The sequence below is a fragment of the Mus caroli genome, chromosome 10 (assembly GCF_900094665.2).
Source record: "Mus caroli chromosome 10, CAROLI_EIJ_v1.1, whole genome shotgun sequence".
NCBI lineage: Eukaryota > Metazoa > Chordata > Mammalia > Rodentia > Muridae > Mus > Mus caroli.
The window spans coordinates 47,055,914-47,070,940 of record NC_034579.1 but is presented as its reverse complement, the minus strand read 5'-3'; the positions used below and the strand labels follow the sequence as shown (position 1 = coordinate 47,070,940).

Below are 15,027 nucleotides of genomic sequence, written 5' to 3'. Positions count from 1 at the left end.
TTGTAAGTATCTTAGTTCTCTATGGTGCTTGGTTTCTGTCTCAATAGACCTGATAAGGCAGTATTTTAGTTAATATGTAGTCAAATTCTGAGAGTTCTTTAACAAACTTCCTTGTCTTGAACTTGCCCTCAGAGAACATGTCTAGTTTTCAGCTTCTGAACTCTTTGAAAAAAAAAAAGTGTTTGGTTTCAAAGCATTCCTATTATTTTCTTCTCTAGCTCATTGCTTACTACTAAAGCTTCTAGTTTTTAAAACAGTTATGAGATACGGTTTGCTAAGCATGCATAGTCAAAACCCAATTTCCTGAATAGCTCAGTCAACCTCAAAGAAGTGCAGTGGCTGACCGACCGAAGTGTCCTGTGTCAGGATTGTGTGGCCTGGCTCGCTGGAAAGCAATCTAAGTTTCTCCTGTTTATTTTGCATGCGAAGAGCTCTTCCTGGATCTAACTTTTAGCCAGGGAACATCTTTCATTATGGGAGCAAAAGGAAGCTAAACTATAAAATAGCCTTGCTGTGATGCTCCGGCTATCTAAGATCCAAAGGTCTAAACTAATCAAAAGGCCTCAATATTCTTTTTAAGAGAGAACGATATTCTAACGTTGCGAAAGAAAACAGAAAACCTACTTGTCACACTTGCAACTGAAGTATGAAGCCTAAAGAGTTCTTAAAGCAAGATGGAGCTATGAGGACCCCAGCTGTGTAGGAAGACAGCCCTCCTGAGGATGAAGAGCGTCTGCTGGCTCACCCTGAAACCTGTGAACTTTGTGGTCCTTGGGTGCATCATATGGATTTCTGTGGCGCAGGGTACAGTTCTGAGCAGCTGCCTAACGTCCTGTGTAACTAGCCTGGTAAGTTTCACCGACTTTTGTCTTTGCTGAGATTAGGATATGAATCCCACTTGCAATTGACAGGTTCGTTTTCTTTTCATGACAAGGTCGCAAAGAAAGCTGCTTATTGTCCCTTCCCCGCCACCCCCCCCCCCAAAAGGAAGGAGAAATATATAGCTTCAAAATGTAAGGAAGGATATTTTATTTAATTATTATCAAACTCTAGATTTTTCTTGGGGGGGTATAGGAGGCCTTAAATGGAATCAGATTTTACAAACTACTCAGTAATTTATTATTTGTTTAAAATATAAGATAGGATTTTGGTACACTTTAAACTTTCTATTTCCCAGTTAACAGTGATGGTACTATGGATGGTTTGCTGACTAGGAAGCAGATGCAGAGGCCAGGTACAACGTTTTGTGTCAAAAGACAGGATTATTTATGTCTCTTTATTTCTTCCTAAGAATTCCTCAGGTTTGACTAATCAGTTTTGACATGAACATTTTTTTTCTTTCTTATTGTTGTCCTTTTTGTCTGTATTGTATGATATTGCCTCAATAGTGACGTGGGTGTGCTTAAATCAACCATTATGTTTATGTTAACTTTTATATTTTATATTCCTAAATTAACTTGAAAAACCAAAGGCTGCACCAGGAAGACATGCCTTGTTCCTATCTAAGGATTAAATAACATGGCAGATTAGGTATGCCATTTTGTACCCTTATTATAAAGTAACAAAATGTCTAACACTGTACTCATCCTTAAGCTAACATATTGGAGGTAGAGGTCTCTGGCAGATTAGAAAAAGGTGTTACACACATCCGTTTTAAGCAAAGCAGTAGATTGTTGCTTGGGCAAACTGTAGATGGTAGCAATTTAGAAAGTGTTTATAAAGGTCTTAGCCAAGATCTAAGGATGCAGACAGGTTTGCTTTGCCTTTTTGAAGTTATGTTACAAACTTGCAAATAGAAGCAAGTATTGTGAGAGAAGCTGAGGCAGGGGGGGGCAGGAATGTCATGCCAGCCTAGCCTACAGGAGCTGTATGAGAATAGGCTCTTCTACCCTAAAAAAGACCTCTTCATTCACTTCTGGAGAAGTCAATGGGTACACACACACACACACACACACACACACACACACTCATCCCCCACCATATGGTTTATATGATAAACAGGAAAAAATGAAGGAAGACTGGTGGTTCCACTGTTAACCCTTGATATTTTTCTCAAACATATCTTGGTATGTATGTTATGTGTATATATAATTTTATTTTGAGACAGAGGTTCACTTTGTAGTCAAAGTTGGCCCCAAAATCCTGGCAATCCTCATGCTCCAGTCTGCCTCGGATAAGAATTACAATAGCAAGCTACTATGACTGGCTTAAACATATTTATAATTTTACATACAACCATTTCATTTCACCTTATATTATAGATTTTCCTTTATATCCTGAAGGTCTTTGGAAATAAGCTCTTTAACAAATTTAGAGAGCTCTGTTAAGTGCCTGTACCACTGCAGGATAACCATTTCCTTACTCTTGAAACTGATTTTGATTGTTTTTCAAAACTACAGTCTTCATTTTGCTTTGAGTTCTCCTTATTGTTCTCTGTGTGTGGGCTCCATGCCCTCAGGGTTTGGTAGCCCAGACAGTTCCTTTGTTGAGCTGCCTTCCGTTCACCACCTACAGCAGAGGGCACAGGCCCTGAGGTGGCCATTGCAAGAGACACAGTCTGCTGGTTTGACCAGTAAATGTAATAAAGTGTTCTGAACTGAGCTTCCCACTCAGGTTTGGGAGGGGCAGCAGTAGGTGGATGGACAAATGAACGTAGCCACTGTGAGGCATGAGACACTCGCCTTAGTATTCTCTGCCGTCCTTTTTAATGTGGACATTTGCTGTGAAGAACATCTTTGATATCAGGATTTTGATAGGTGGCTGATATGAAGGCAGTTTCTGTTTTTTATTTAAACATGAAACACATTCTTGGATAAAAGAATGTTAGGATTAAGTCAAGCATTGTGATTCTTGCAGTCAGGAGGCAGATGCAGAATCAGGACAGGTTTGAAGCCTGGGCTACAGAGTGAGCTCCAGGATAGACTTGTTTACAGAGTAAGACAGACAGTGACCACAACAAGCCAACCGCAGAAAATAATGTTAGAATTGCTGGGGAAAGCACAAGCCTGAGTTCTGCGTTTGAGCAGAGGGAATTTTGTGTTCACTGAGAGACTCTATGTGTGAGCTCAATATATTATACTTATACTTGAATTCTAGATGCCGTGTGCTCCATGAAAACAAAATAGTGAATCTTCTCAAAACTATTAATATTATGAGATGATTTATAAAATAGAATCAATTAATTAATCAATCAATCACTCAAACAACCCTCCCCCAAAATTCATAGTCAAATTAAGTTGTAGACGTGCATTTTACTGTAGAACAACATCAGGGCACAGCAGAAAATTAAAGGCTTAGTTTTATCACAATTTTCTCAGTTATAGAAATGATTTAATAACTGAGGACCAAGTTCAGGACTTAGCAGTTCTATTTAGTAGACTTCCTGGAAATCTGTGTTACCCCAGCTCTGCAGTGATTGCTGCTGGAAACTCAACAAGGTCAATATGTTGTGACCAGTGTCCTTGTGAACATTGCAGTACGGCGACGTGTCAATGGTTTGATCAGTAGACACGTGATCAAACCATGTATTGTATTGTAGTTTCATAGTTTTGATGAATTAGAGAATAATAATGATACAGTTTAAAATTTACTAACCAGGGACCAACTAAAAGACTATTAGAAAAGACAAGCTTCAGGAGGCTGCTCTGTTTAAAGAAATCATGTGCAAACATCAATACCGTTTTTGTATGTCAACATAAAACACTTAAAAACAACAGAAAAAAAGATAACCGGGCCGGAGTGGATGCGGGAGACACTCCTTAGTGGTTGAGAGTGTGCACTGCTCTTGCAGAGGCCTCAAGTTTGTTTCTTAACCTAGGCTCTAACCCAGGCTCAAACCCAGCCTAAACCCAGGTTGCAGGGCTCACAACTACCTCTAATTCCAGCACCAGGGAACTCCGATTCCTCGAGCCTGTGAGCACCTGTACTCAAGTGCACACTAGAATTTCCCCCCACCCCCATTATTTAAAATAATAAAAAAACAAATCTTAAGATAACGGTGTAATCCCCAAATTCTGTGCAACATCTAGAAATTTGCATAGTTTGTTTTCATGTAGAAATAGATTAGCCAGTAAAATGGAAAATAATCCAAATCTAAAACTATGTATATAAAGGGTAAGGATAAAGTTGACAATTCATTCTTTGTTGCCTTTTTTCCTATTTACTTATTTATTTAATTATTTATTTATTCATTCACTTTACATCCAGATCTCAGCCCTCCTTTCCTCCCAGTCCCTCCTCCCAAGAGACTCCCTCCATTCCTCTCCTGTTCACCTCTGAAAAGGGGGAGGTCCATCCTGGGGAACCAACCAATCCTGGTGCTTCAAATCACTGTAGGATTTCCTCCCCAACTGAGGCCAGACAAGACAGCCCAATTAGGGAAGCAGGAGCCACGGGCAGGCAATAGAATTAGAGTAAGCCCCACTCCAGTAGTTGGGGGACTTTTCTGAAGACCGAGCTGCACCTCTGTTACATATGCGGGGTAGTAGTTCCAGCCCTTGTATGATCTTCAGTTGGTGAGTCTCTGGGTGCCCCAAGTGTCCATGATAGTTGATTCTGTTGGTCTTATTTTGGAGTCCTTATCTGCCTCTGACCCCCATTACCCCGGATTCCTCATCCTTTCCTCCAACTCTTCCACAAGACTTCCAGAGTTCTGTCTAATGTTTGGCTGTGGGTCTCTGCATTTGTTTTGGTTAGCTGCTGGATGGAGCTGTATGTAATCTAGGCTGACAGATACAAACATAGCCTGAGGTTCCAGGGTAATTAAAATAGGAAGGCTAGCCAACAATGTGTCCAAAAATATTGTTCAGTACATTTCCCTGCAAATTGGAAGGGGCTGCTAATGCATTTATTTAAGACGGTCTCACATAGGGTACCTGTGTATTCAGGCCAGCAGTGACAAATATAGCTGCCAGCAATGTCTTCACATGTAGCATTATTATGACAAGGCTTTGACCAACAAAGAGGCATCAAGGTCTCACAGTGTGTCCTTGGGAATCCACACCCTGTGCAGTCATAGTAGTAGTTGTTTCTTCCATACACACATAAACCTCCATGGAGACATGGCTGACTGGCACATTCATCAAAGTTGAGTGCACAGTGGTGCACAGTCACCAAAGTAAGCCCCAAGAGCATCCTGACATGTGGCACCATGTGGACACCATGGGGAGCCACAGTCATCAATTTCCAACTCACAGGTCACACCACAATACACTTGTGGACAAACATGTGTATCTTCCTATCTCATTGACCTTGCTTTGCAGATCAGGCTTTTTTCCTCAGACTCTGGGATTCCCCTGCTTCTCCCTCCCAAGTTCTGGGATTATTGCTGCATGATACAATGTCTAGCTTTGTAGATAAAGATTCAAACTAACATAACTACACCATTTAGTTTTTGACATGGGGTATCATATAGGCTGGGTTTTGAACTCCCTATGTAGTTAGACTACCTTGAGCACTCAATCCTCCAGATGCCCTGTTAAAAAAAATAAAATTCCTCTACTATCACCAGGTGCAAATAACTTCTAGGAGCTATAAAAAGGGTGTGATTAAAATACAAAGCAAACAAATAAAAAAAACCCCATGACTTTGTTTCATTAAATAGAAGACAAATTTATAAGGGAAAATGCCAAAAAAACCCTATGAGTTCCTAGGAATGCCTACTGTAGCATGTAGTTTTTTGCTACCCTGCTTTAAGCTCTGGGCAAACCTTGCTACCAGCCCCACCCAGGTTCCCTTAGATCCATGGATGAAACACACACACACACACACACACACACACACACACACACACACACACACACACTAGCTTATTTTTGATATGCTTTAGTTCAATGGTCAGGCTCTTCTAAGCCTCTCTCAGTTAACCTGCCCTTCTTTTCACTCCCAGCTCAACACTTCTAATTCCACTCTCACTTCAGTTTCTCATTTACCTTCATCTTGTTCAGCCCCCTAACTCTGCCCTCATCTTAATTATGTTTCTAATCTTCCTCCTGCTACCCCAGCCCAAGCAGAGAGCAGCCAATGGCCACTCTGATCTCACATGGGTGATGGCTCTGTGCCCCTCTGAAGAATGGTGAATACTTTTCTCCTCCTCTATGCCTACTAGCCTGCCTGTGGGAAAACTGCAAGTCCTGTCTATTCTGCCCAGCTCATTGGCCACGAGCATCCCTATTGATCAATCAAGAACCAACTGGGGAACAGGACCTTCAGTGTTCACATGCAGATCCCCTATCAGAACATCAGAACCACCCCCTACAGCCTACAATGGGGCTATAGAAGTGGGTTGAGGTTAAGAGCATTTGTTCTTGTAAGGACCTGGGTTCAAGTCCCATAAATCCATGGTGGCTCACAACTATCTGTAGTCCTAGAATTAAGTGATCATCAGGTGTGCATATGGTAGACATGAATTCAGGAAAAACTTTCAAATTCACATAGTAAGATAAATAAATCTTTACAAAGAAAAACCTAAAGCAAATCCAGCCAGTTTAACTATTTAAAACTTCAATTATTCTGTTTATTAGGAAAATAGACAGAAAATGATAAAAAGAAAATTCCAATGTGGAAAAAAACATTGCAAGTGATATATAAAATTTTTGATTAGTTTTCCATTGGATATACACAAAGCACTTAAAATAGGAATAGGAATAACCACAAAAAGAATTTTAGGGTTAGTGTGATGACTAAGTGGGCAAAGATACTTGCAGTCAAGCCTAGTGATCTGGGTTCAATCTCTAGGACCCATATGGTAGAACGAGAGAACCCACTCTTACAAGTTGCTCCATGACTGTCACATCTGGTGACATGCTCAAGCCACCTCCCAATAAATGTAATAATTATAAACTGCTAAAATGCATGTGATAATAGTTAACCTCAGGTCAAGCAAAGAACTGGAAAGGAAAAACCAATGAATTATTTCTGCTATTAGCTTGGTAAAGATATGAGTATTTATGAAAAAATGCTCATGGTTAACAAAAGTATGGGTAAGGTAGGGTCAGCATTCACTATTGATTAAGAGGTAAATTATAACTTTTTAGAAAACAATTTATTAATAAATATCAAAGATGATTTTTTTTTTAGCCCTGAAAATCAAGAAACTTATTTGGAATTATTGCATAACTAATCAGGAGTCTATGTGAAAGGCTGCATATAGCAAGTTTGCACCAGATGAGAATAGATACTTAAAAGCCTGTACTGAATTGTAATTTTTATTTAAAAAAAGGTTTTAGAGACAGGATTTCTTAGGGCAGCCCTGGCTGTCTTGGAATTCATCCTGTGTACCAGTCTGGCCTCAAACTCAGAGATTCCCTTGCCTCTGCCCCCCAAGTGCTAGAACTGAAAGTATGTACCACCATCATCTGGCTAAAATTCTTAAATATTTAAATTTATGTGTTCATATTTGACAGCTGTGGTTGAACCTTGAGCCTTGCACATGACAAGCTAGTGCTATACCACTGACTCACGCACCAATTCTACTTTTTAATTGATATATAAAAACATTAAAAATTGTATTATAGTAGTATATTACTTGATTGAATTTTCTCAGAATGTTATGAGTTTAACCTTTTTTGATTCTTTTTTTTCTTTTTTTTTGTGGAGAAGTTATTCTTTTTTAATTACTTATTTTTATCTCATATGCCTGCATGTGTATCTGAGTGAAGATGGAGTTAAAGACAGTGATAATTTGCCATGTGTTTGCTGGGAATTGAACCCAGGTCCTCTGGAAGAGCAGTCAGTGCTTTCTTAACTGTTGAGACATTTCTCCAGTCCATAGTTGTTGTTGTTGTTTTGTGTGTGTGTGTGAGTGTGTGTTTGTGTGTGTGTGCGTGTGTGTAATGAGTCAGAGTCTCATTCTCTGGTCTGGATTTTGAATCAATCCTCTTGTCTTAGATACCTGAATGCTGGAATTATAGATCTGAAGCACTGTAAGTGGCTTATGTATCAGTTATTCTTATTCATGAAATGAGAAATACTAAGTCAAGCATTTCTCTTAAGGAGCAAGTATATGTTAAAATGAGTTTAAATGCAGAGCAGGCTGCTCAGTTCCAATAGTGAGGGAGGAAGTTAAGAATTTGATTAGTTCCAGCTCAGATGCCAGAGTAGAGAAGGATGTTTGTAGGAGTAGGTGTTGCAACAGTCAAGAGTATCTGTGATGTGGGACAAGGTTTGTGTGTTGGAGGGAGATAACTGGAGCAACTAGAGCTTTGCAGAGAGAGCTGAGATCCAAAGTTCGGAGAAAGGGGTCCTATGGTGTTCACAGAGAAAACAGCTTGCCTGCATCTTCGAAATTGGAGCACAAGCAGTTTACCAAACCTCTATGGACGTTTCTAGATTCTCTAGTGGTAATTTCAGCCATGGACATTGGCACTGACCCTTGAGGCTGCATAGCCACAGACTCAGACATGGCCTTCAGCAGCAGCTCGGGCTGGTACCTCACCATGGCCCCAGGTGGCAGAGCTGACCACTCATAACAGGCTACTCCTTTCCACCCTCAAATCTCTAATTCTATCTCTCTTCATAATGCTCAAGCTGTTCCACTTCTTTTGCTCTTCCATCTGACCACCACATACTCACACATTGTGGTGGCTCCCACTACAGGCTGGCCAGAGAGCTGGGTGACAGCCTCCATCTGAGCTGTGTGGTGTGGGCAAGTGGGTGTCTTTGGCCAATCTCTGCCAAAGGCTGGAAGGTTGGTTTTGGGGGATGGGGTGGGGCATGGTGGTCTGCAAGTCTCAGTCTTCCTCCTTCCATGCTGGGCTTCCTGGATTTGATTTCATTTGATTTTTATAAGTCCTAGGGAGGGCTGGTGAGATGGCTCAGTGGGTAAGAGCACCCGACTGCTCTTCCGAAGGTCCAGAGTTCAAATCCCAGCAACCACATGGTGGCTCACAACCATCCGTAACGAGACCTGACTCCCTCTTCTGGAGTGTCTGAAGACAGGTATAGTGTACTTGTATATAATAAATAAAGAAATCTTAAGAAAAAAGTCCTAGGGACAGAACAACTTTGTCCACCAAGCCAGGCATCAACTTAGGATGAATAAAGGACTGCCATATGCTCTGCCCTTAACTGATACAGGAACCACCACCAAGGTATCTCTGTGACCATTGCCAGTGGGGAGGAGTATGCTCTTGACACATTTTTTTTACATATATTTATTGAACAGTAGTTACCCATCAGGGACTGTTCCAAGTCTAGGAAATTAAGACTGAAATGTATGAAAGGAGTGAGTTTGCTGTTGGCTTAGCAATGGGCTGTGCCCTGTGATGAAACTGTGTCCCATGGCCACACTGGATCCCTAAACCATGCTTCCATCCTTGGGACTTTTTGTCATCTCCTGTGAGATATTTATAGAACTGGAAGCCAAGGATGCCACTATGCTCCGTGTTGTATTAATTACTTCTCCAATTCAGTGGTTCATATCAATAAACTTTTTGTTTTTGTTGTTTTGGTTTTTGAGATATGGTCTCACTGTAATCTTGCCTGACCTAGAACTTAGTACCAGGATGTCCTTGAACTCAAAGAGATCCACCTCCCACTGCCTTCTGAGTGCTGGTATCAAAGGTATGTGCCATCACTCCCAGAATAGCAAACATTTTTAAAAAATAATTTTTAATATTTTGAGGCTATAATGTAATCACACCATTTCCCTGTTTTCTTTCCTTCCCCCAAGCCCTCCTGTGAACCCTGTCTTTTGTTCTCTTTAAAATCCATGGTGTTTTTCTCTTACTGTTGTAATATGTGTATACACATTTGTATTTTATATGTGTATATAGAGAAATAATATATAATATTATACATATTCATAAATACAGAAACACAATTTGCTCAGTCCATATAATGTAATGTGTATTCATATGTTTTCAGGTCTGACCATTTGGCATTGGATAACCAACAGTATGCTCTTCCCTGGGGAAGATTATTTCTTCCCACTTTCAGCATTCCTTAGTTGCCTGTTGTTCTTTACTTTAGATTGAGGCATTGTGGGCTTTCTCCTTCAGCAAATTCTCAAAGGGAAATGGTGTGGCAAACCTATAATCTCTGGACTCAGAAGGGGAGGGAGTTGGACTGAGGTTCTAGACAAGGCTAGGGTACATGGTGAAATACTGTTTCACCAAATAGAACCAAACCAACTCTAACCAAATCATGGAGATTCTGATGAGAACCAACCAGTACTAGAAATGTCCATGTAGGTTGCCTCTGCCTATGGTTTGTACCAGTCTGTAGAGCAGAGAATGAATGAAAAGTAACTTATATTCATGGGACACCATGCCAGTACTGACTTCAGCATTATGGGCCAGAACTGCTATCCTTTATTCTCTTCCTGTAGATGAAGGACTCCATTCAAAGAAGGACCATGAAAATGGGCAAATTACACTCCCCCTCCAATTCCTTTTATTTTTCTTATACCACCACCGCCACTACCACCACCACCATCACCACCACCAACAAAATAAACAAAAACTCAACCTTACACTAACTAACCAACCAACCAATCAATCAACCAACCAACCAACCAACCAACCAACCAACCATTGGAAACTTCTTGCATAGCAAACACAAAGTTCTTGATTTGATTGCCAACACTGGAAAAACCATATCAAACCAAACTAAACCGAACCAAACCAAAATCAAAACCAAAACCAAAGCCCAAAACAACTAAACTCAATCATGTCTTGACCCAGTATACTCTTTTGGAGGTCATTCTATGCTACATGACACCTTATTTCTCAAACCAGGACGATAAAACAAGATGAAACGGAAACTTCCTCTTAAAAGTATTTGTTATTTTAAATTTTAAATTATTTTAATTATTTGTATGTGTGTCTTTGTGTGGGTACCTGCATGTGGATGCAAGTATCTGTGGAGGCTAGAAGAAGATATTAGATCCCCTGAGGATGGAATTATAGGTGGTAGTGAGCAGCCTGATGTGGGTGCTGGGAACTAAACTCAAGTCCTCTGTTACATGACAGTCTTAGCCACTGAGTTGTCTCTCTAGCCCAAACAAGTGCCCGCCCCTTCCTTCCTTCCTTCCTTCCTTCCTTCCTTCCTTCCTTCCTTCCTTCCTTCCTTCCTGCCTGCCTGCCTGCCTGCCTGCCTGCCTGCCTTCCTTCCTTCCTTCCTTCCTTCCTTCCTTCCTTCCTTCCTTCCTATTTTTAAACTTTTTATTTATTTTATTATTATTTTATGTGTATGGATGCTCTGCCTGTTTGTCTTTGCACCATGTGCATGCCTAGTGCCTGCAGAGGCCAGAAGAGGTGCTCACATTGAAGTTCATGTTTTCTGAAAGAGCAAGTACCCTTAACTGTGGAGCCATCTCTCCAGCCCTATGCCTTCTTAAAAATTTCAAATATGTGAGAAAGGAAGCAAGAAATCATGTTTGTTTTGTTTGTTTTTTTGTTTGCTTGTATTTTCAAGGCAGGGTTTCTTTGTGAAGCCCTGGCTGTTCTGGAACTTACTTTGTAGACCATGCTGGTCTCAAACTCAGATCCACTTGGCTCTGCCTCCCATGTGCTGGGATTAAAGGCATGCACTATGACTGCCTGGCTGATAATTTATGTTTTATTAAATATGACATTCCAAATTTGTGGAATTACTCAGTAACCTAAGTTACTGGGTAATAAAAAAAGCAGGAAAATTGAAGCTAGTTCTTTTTCTAATTCAGGAAGCCTAATCCACAGGTCCACTTAACTTGCCATGACACCCTGTTGTCCTTTCAGATCATGCTCTCATGCCCACCCACACAGATGCTGCAGAATTTCTAGGTACTACATACGAGATTTGCTCCAGATTAGATGACTTGAAAACACTTGGTGGGCTAGAGAGATGGCTCAGCGGTTAAGAGCACTGACTGCTCTTCTGAAGATCCTGACTCCAAATCCCAGCAACCACATGGTGGCTCACAACCATCCGTAATGAGATCTGATGCCCTCTTCTGGGGTGTCTGGAGACAGCTACAGTGTACTTAGATATAATAATAAATAAATCTTTAAGAAAGAAAGAAAGAAAGAAAGAAAACACTTGGCAAGTCACTCTACTACTGGGAAACAAATGAGAAGAACACCGTTCAGAAAGATTTTTAAAAATCGTAATGGTGCATTGGTAGGGTATCGATGGTATTGATAATACTGATGGCGTTGTGTTTATTGTTCCTTCGTCATTGCAGGGCAGGCAGCTTGACAGTGGCACACAGTACAATCTAAGTGAGGCGGTGAGTAAATTATTCCTATTGTCAAGAACTTTCAGTTTATTTTGGTCAAAATAAAAGGAATATTGGTCTGTTTTATTACAATAAGAGTAAATGCTAAAGTCTCACTTATGCATCTTTGGTGAAAAAAGCTCTATTGAAAACAGTGAGAAGCCTGAATTATAGAATTCATTAAAAAATGAAGCATGTTAAAGTAGAAACAAAGCAAAGGACTAACACAGATTCATGATTTTTGCCTACACAGCTGGATGACTTGGGAAAAATGACTTAATGTTTTATCATTTGATGATAAGAGGTTGGGCTATACAGTTCTTGTTGTATATTTCAGCTTTTTCATGTTTTGTGGCTTTATTACATTTATGCATGTAGATTCACTTATACAACAAATGTTTATTGACTCAACATATGTTTGTGGCAGGCAGTGGGCTAGGCAGAAATAGTTTACAACTGGGGCCTCTGTTTGACGAAACCACAAATCTTTCAGACACATACATAAAACCATGAACAGAAAACAGTAGTGTTGTTATCATGGGACAGATAAGAGGTCACATACAGGATCAAAGAGTACCTCACTTGCCTGTAAGACCTTCAGACTAAAAGAGGAAGAGCTTTCCAGTACAAAGATTTTTATACTTTTCTCCACTTGAGACCCTAACTCTGAGGAGATTTCACAAGATCTTGCTGTATACGGGAGAAATGATGTAAATCTTAATTGGAGATGGCTCAGTGGGAATAGGTGCTGGCCACTAACTTGACCAGCTGAGTTCAATTCCCTAGAGCTGCATGGCTGGAAAGGAAGAACCTGTATGTGAGCACTGGGAACTGAACCTAAATCATGTGCAAGAGCAGTAAATACTCTCAACCATTGAACCATTTCTCTAGCCCTTTAGTTAAATATTTGATTCTATAAGACAGATATTTTAGAGAAAGAAAATGTATCTGGGATCCTGATCTAGGCAACACCAACATGCAAATGGGAGAATGTGTGGGCTTGAGGAATTCAGTGTGTCACAGGCTGACTCTGTAGGGGAACTCAGGCACAGGTGTCTAATGAGAGAGCCCATGGCATAGACAAAGTGGGAGCCATGAACCATCTGTGCAATAGGAGACAAGGACAGTAATGAGATGACATCTGAGAGCACCTTTGGGGTAAAAGCAGGCAGAATTTAACAGACTCAGAAATGGTCTACCTGGTAGTTTTGACATTTTGCCTTGTTGTAATCCCTGGTTTTGAGTCTTGCTGGTTGTAAGGGTGTGCTTAATGTTTTACCCCCCTGGACTTTACCTGCTGCCATGAACAGGGTATTGGGTGTTCCTGGGGTCTCATCTGACCAGGGGTTGGGTGTTCTTGGGATCTCATCTGGTCAGGGCTTAACTTCACTCTGCTTCCCTGGTAGCTTGCAATGAACCACACCTGACCTGTCTGCAGATATGCAGCTCTGATTAAAAGTCTCTCAAATCCTTGAGGGGCCTTAGCGTTTTCAGTAGAGTTCTTTTCTTTTCTTTTCTTTTTTTTTTTTAAAGATTTATTTATTTATTATATGCAAAGTACACTGTAGCTGTCTTCAGACACTCCAGAAGAGGGCGCCAGATCTCGTTGCGGATGGTTGTGAGCCACCATGTGGTTGCCGGGATTTGAACTCTGGACCTTCGGAAGAGCAGTCGGGTGCTCTTACCCACTGAGCCATCTCACCAGCCCATAGAGTTCTTTTCTAAGATACAACCTGGTACTTTTCACTACTACAAGGGACAAGGAAGTCTTATTTCTTCATTCACACCCGTGTCTCATTTCTTGTAGTGCATCCATGGATGTCAGTTTTGGAACTCTGTAGATCAGGAAAAGTGTGCTTTAAAGTGTGTAAGTATGACTTATTGTTACATATTTTAAAGACAGGGTCTTATGTAGCCCAGGCTGGTCTCAAGCTCATATGTAGCTAAGGATGACCTTAACTGTCTGATCTACCTCTGGAGTGCTGGGGTTACTGTCATGTACCACCACATCAGCTATGCAGTTACTAGAGATTGAACCTGAATCAGCATTTGACCAACTGAACCTCACCCACCTTCCTATTAGCATTTCCAAATTACAGATATGGCATTTTAAAAGGATGTTAGAGTTGGTTTTAGCAACCCAGGTCTGTGATCCAGTCACTCCAGAGGCAGAAGCAGGAGAATGCCTTGATACTTGAACCCAGCCTGGGAAACAAACATTATGACTAAAAAAGACTAATTCTCCACTTATACACTATCATTTTCTTGTCTTGCTGACCTCAGTTATAAAAGTTATTTATGTGCATCCCCACTTGTAACTTTGTGCATTACAGAATACAATTTTGCAAATGGAGGACCATTTGTCATCTGGTCTGAGTTATTCTTACATATCATTACAATTTGCAACTTACTTACTTGTCTGGTTGTGTCTAGTTATGTGTTTTATGTAATTTATACCACTATGTGAGTTCCTCCAGGATAGAAAGCATCATTTTTAGACCATGTCTGCTCCATTGACCAGAGTGGAACACAAAGCAGGTACTAACTCTTGCTGAGCGCATGAGTGGGAATATCATTTGTGTCTAGGCAATCATCCAGGAAGCTACCAATGAGGACAGAAGAACCGCTGGCTTTGTTAGCTAGAGCTATTGATGGCTTTCAACTCAGTCTGTCTCCCTTGAGCTGCAGCTGGCGTTCAGTGTGCTAAGAGTTTTCTAGTAGATAACCCACTTTATTATTCCTAGTGATGCAAACATCATAATTTTTTGAGTTATTAACACAGTGGCTTCTCTCTCCCTCTCCCTCTCCCTCTCCCTCTCCCTCTCCCTCTC

The 15,027-nt window shown here is 40.7% G+C and overlaps 1 protein-coding gene across 2 annotated transcripts in view; it reads left to right on the top strand.

Annotated features, from left to right (window-relative positions):
* The first annotated feature begins 351 nt into the window (after window positions 1–351).
* Window positions 352–15,027, top strand: part of Ros1 (ROS proto-oncogene 1, receptor tyrosine kinase) — a 125,694-nt gene continuing 111,018 nt past the window's right edge. For both annotated transcript variants that reach the window (XM_021174702.2, XM_021174701.2), the window contains exons 1-3: window positions 352–848; window positions 12,164–12,208; window positions 14,004–14,063. In XM_021174702.2, coding sequence (XP_021030361.1) covers window positions 723–848; window positions 12,164–12,208; window positions 14,004–14,063 — 231 coding nt within the window. In that variant the 5' untranslated portion in view covers window positions 352–722. The remainder of the gene's footprint in view (window positions 849–12,163; window positions 12,209–14,003; window positions 14,064–15,027) is intronic.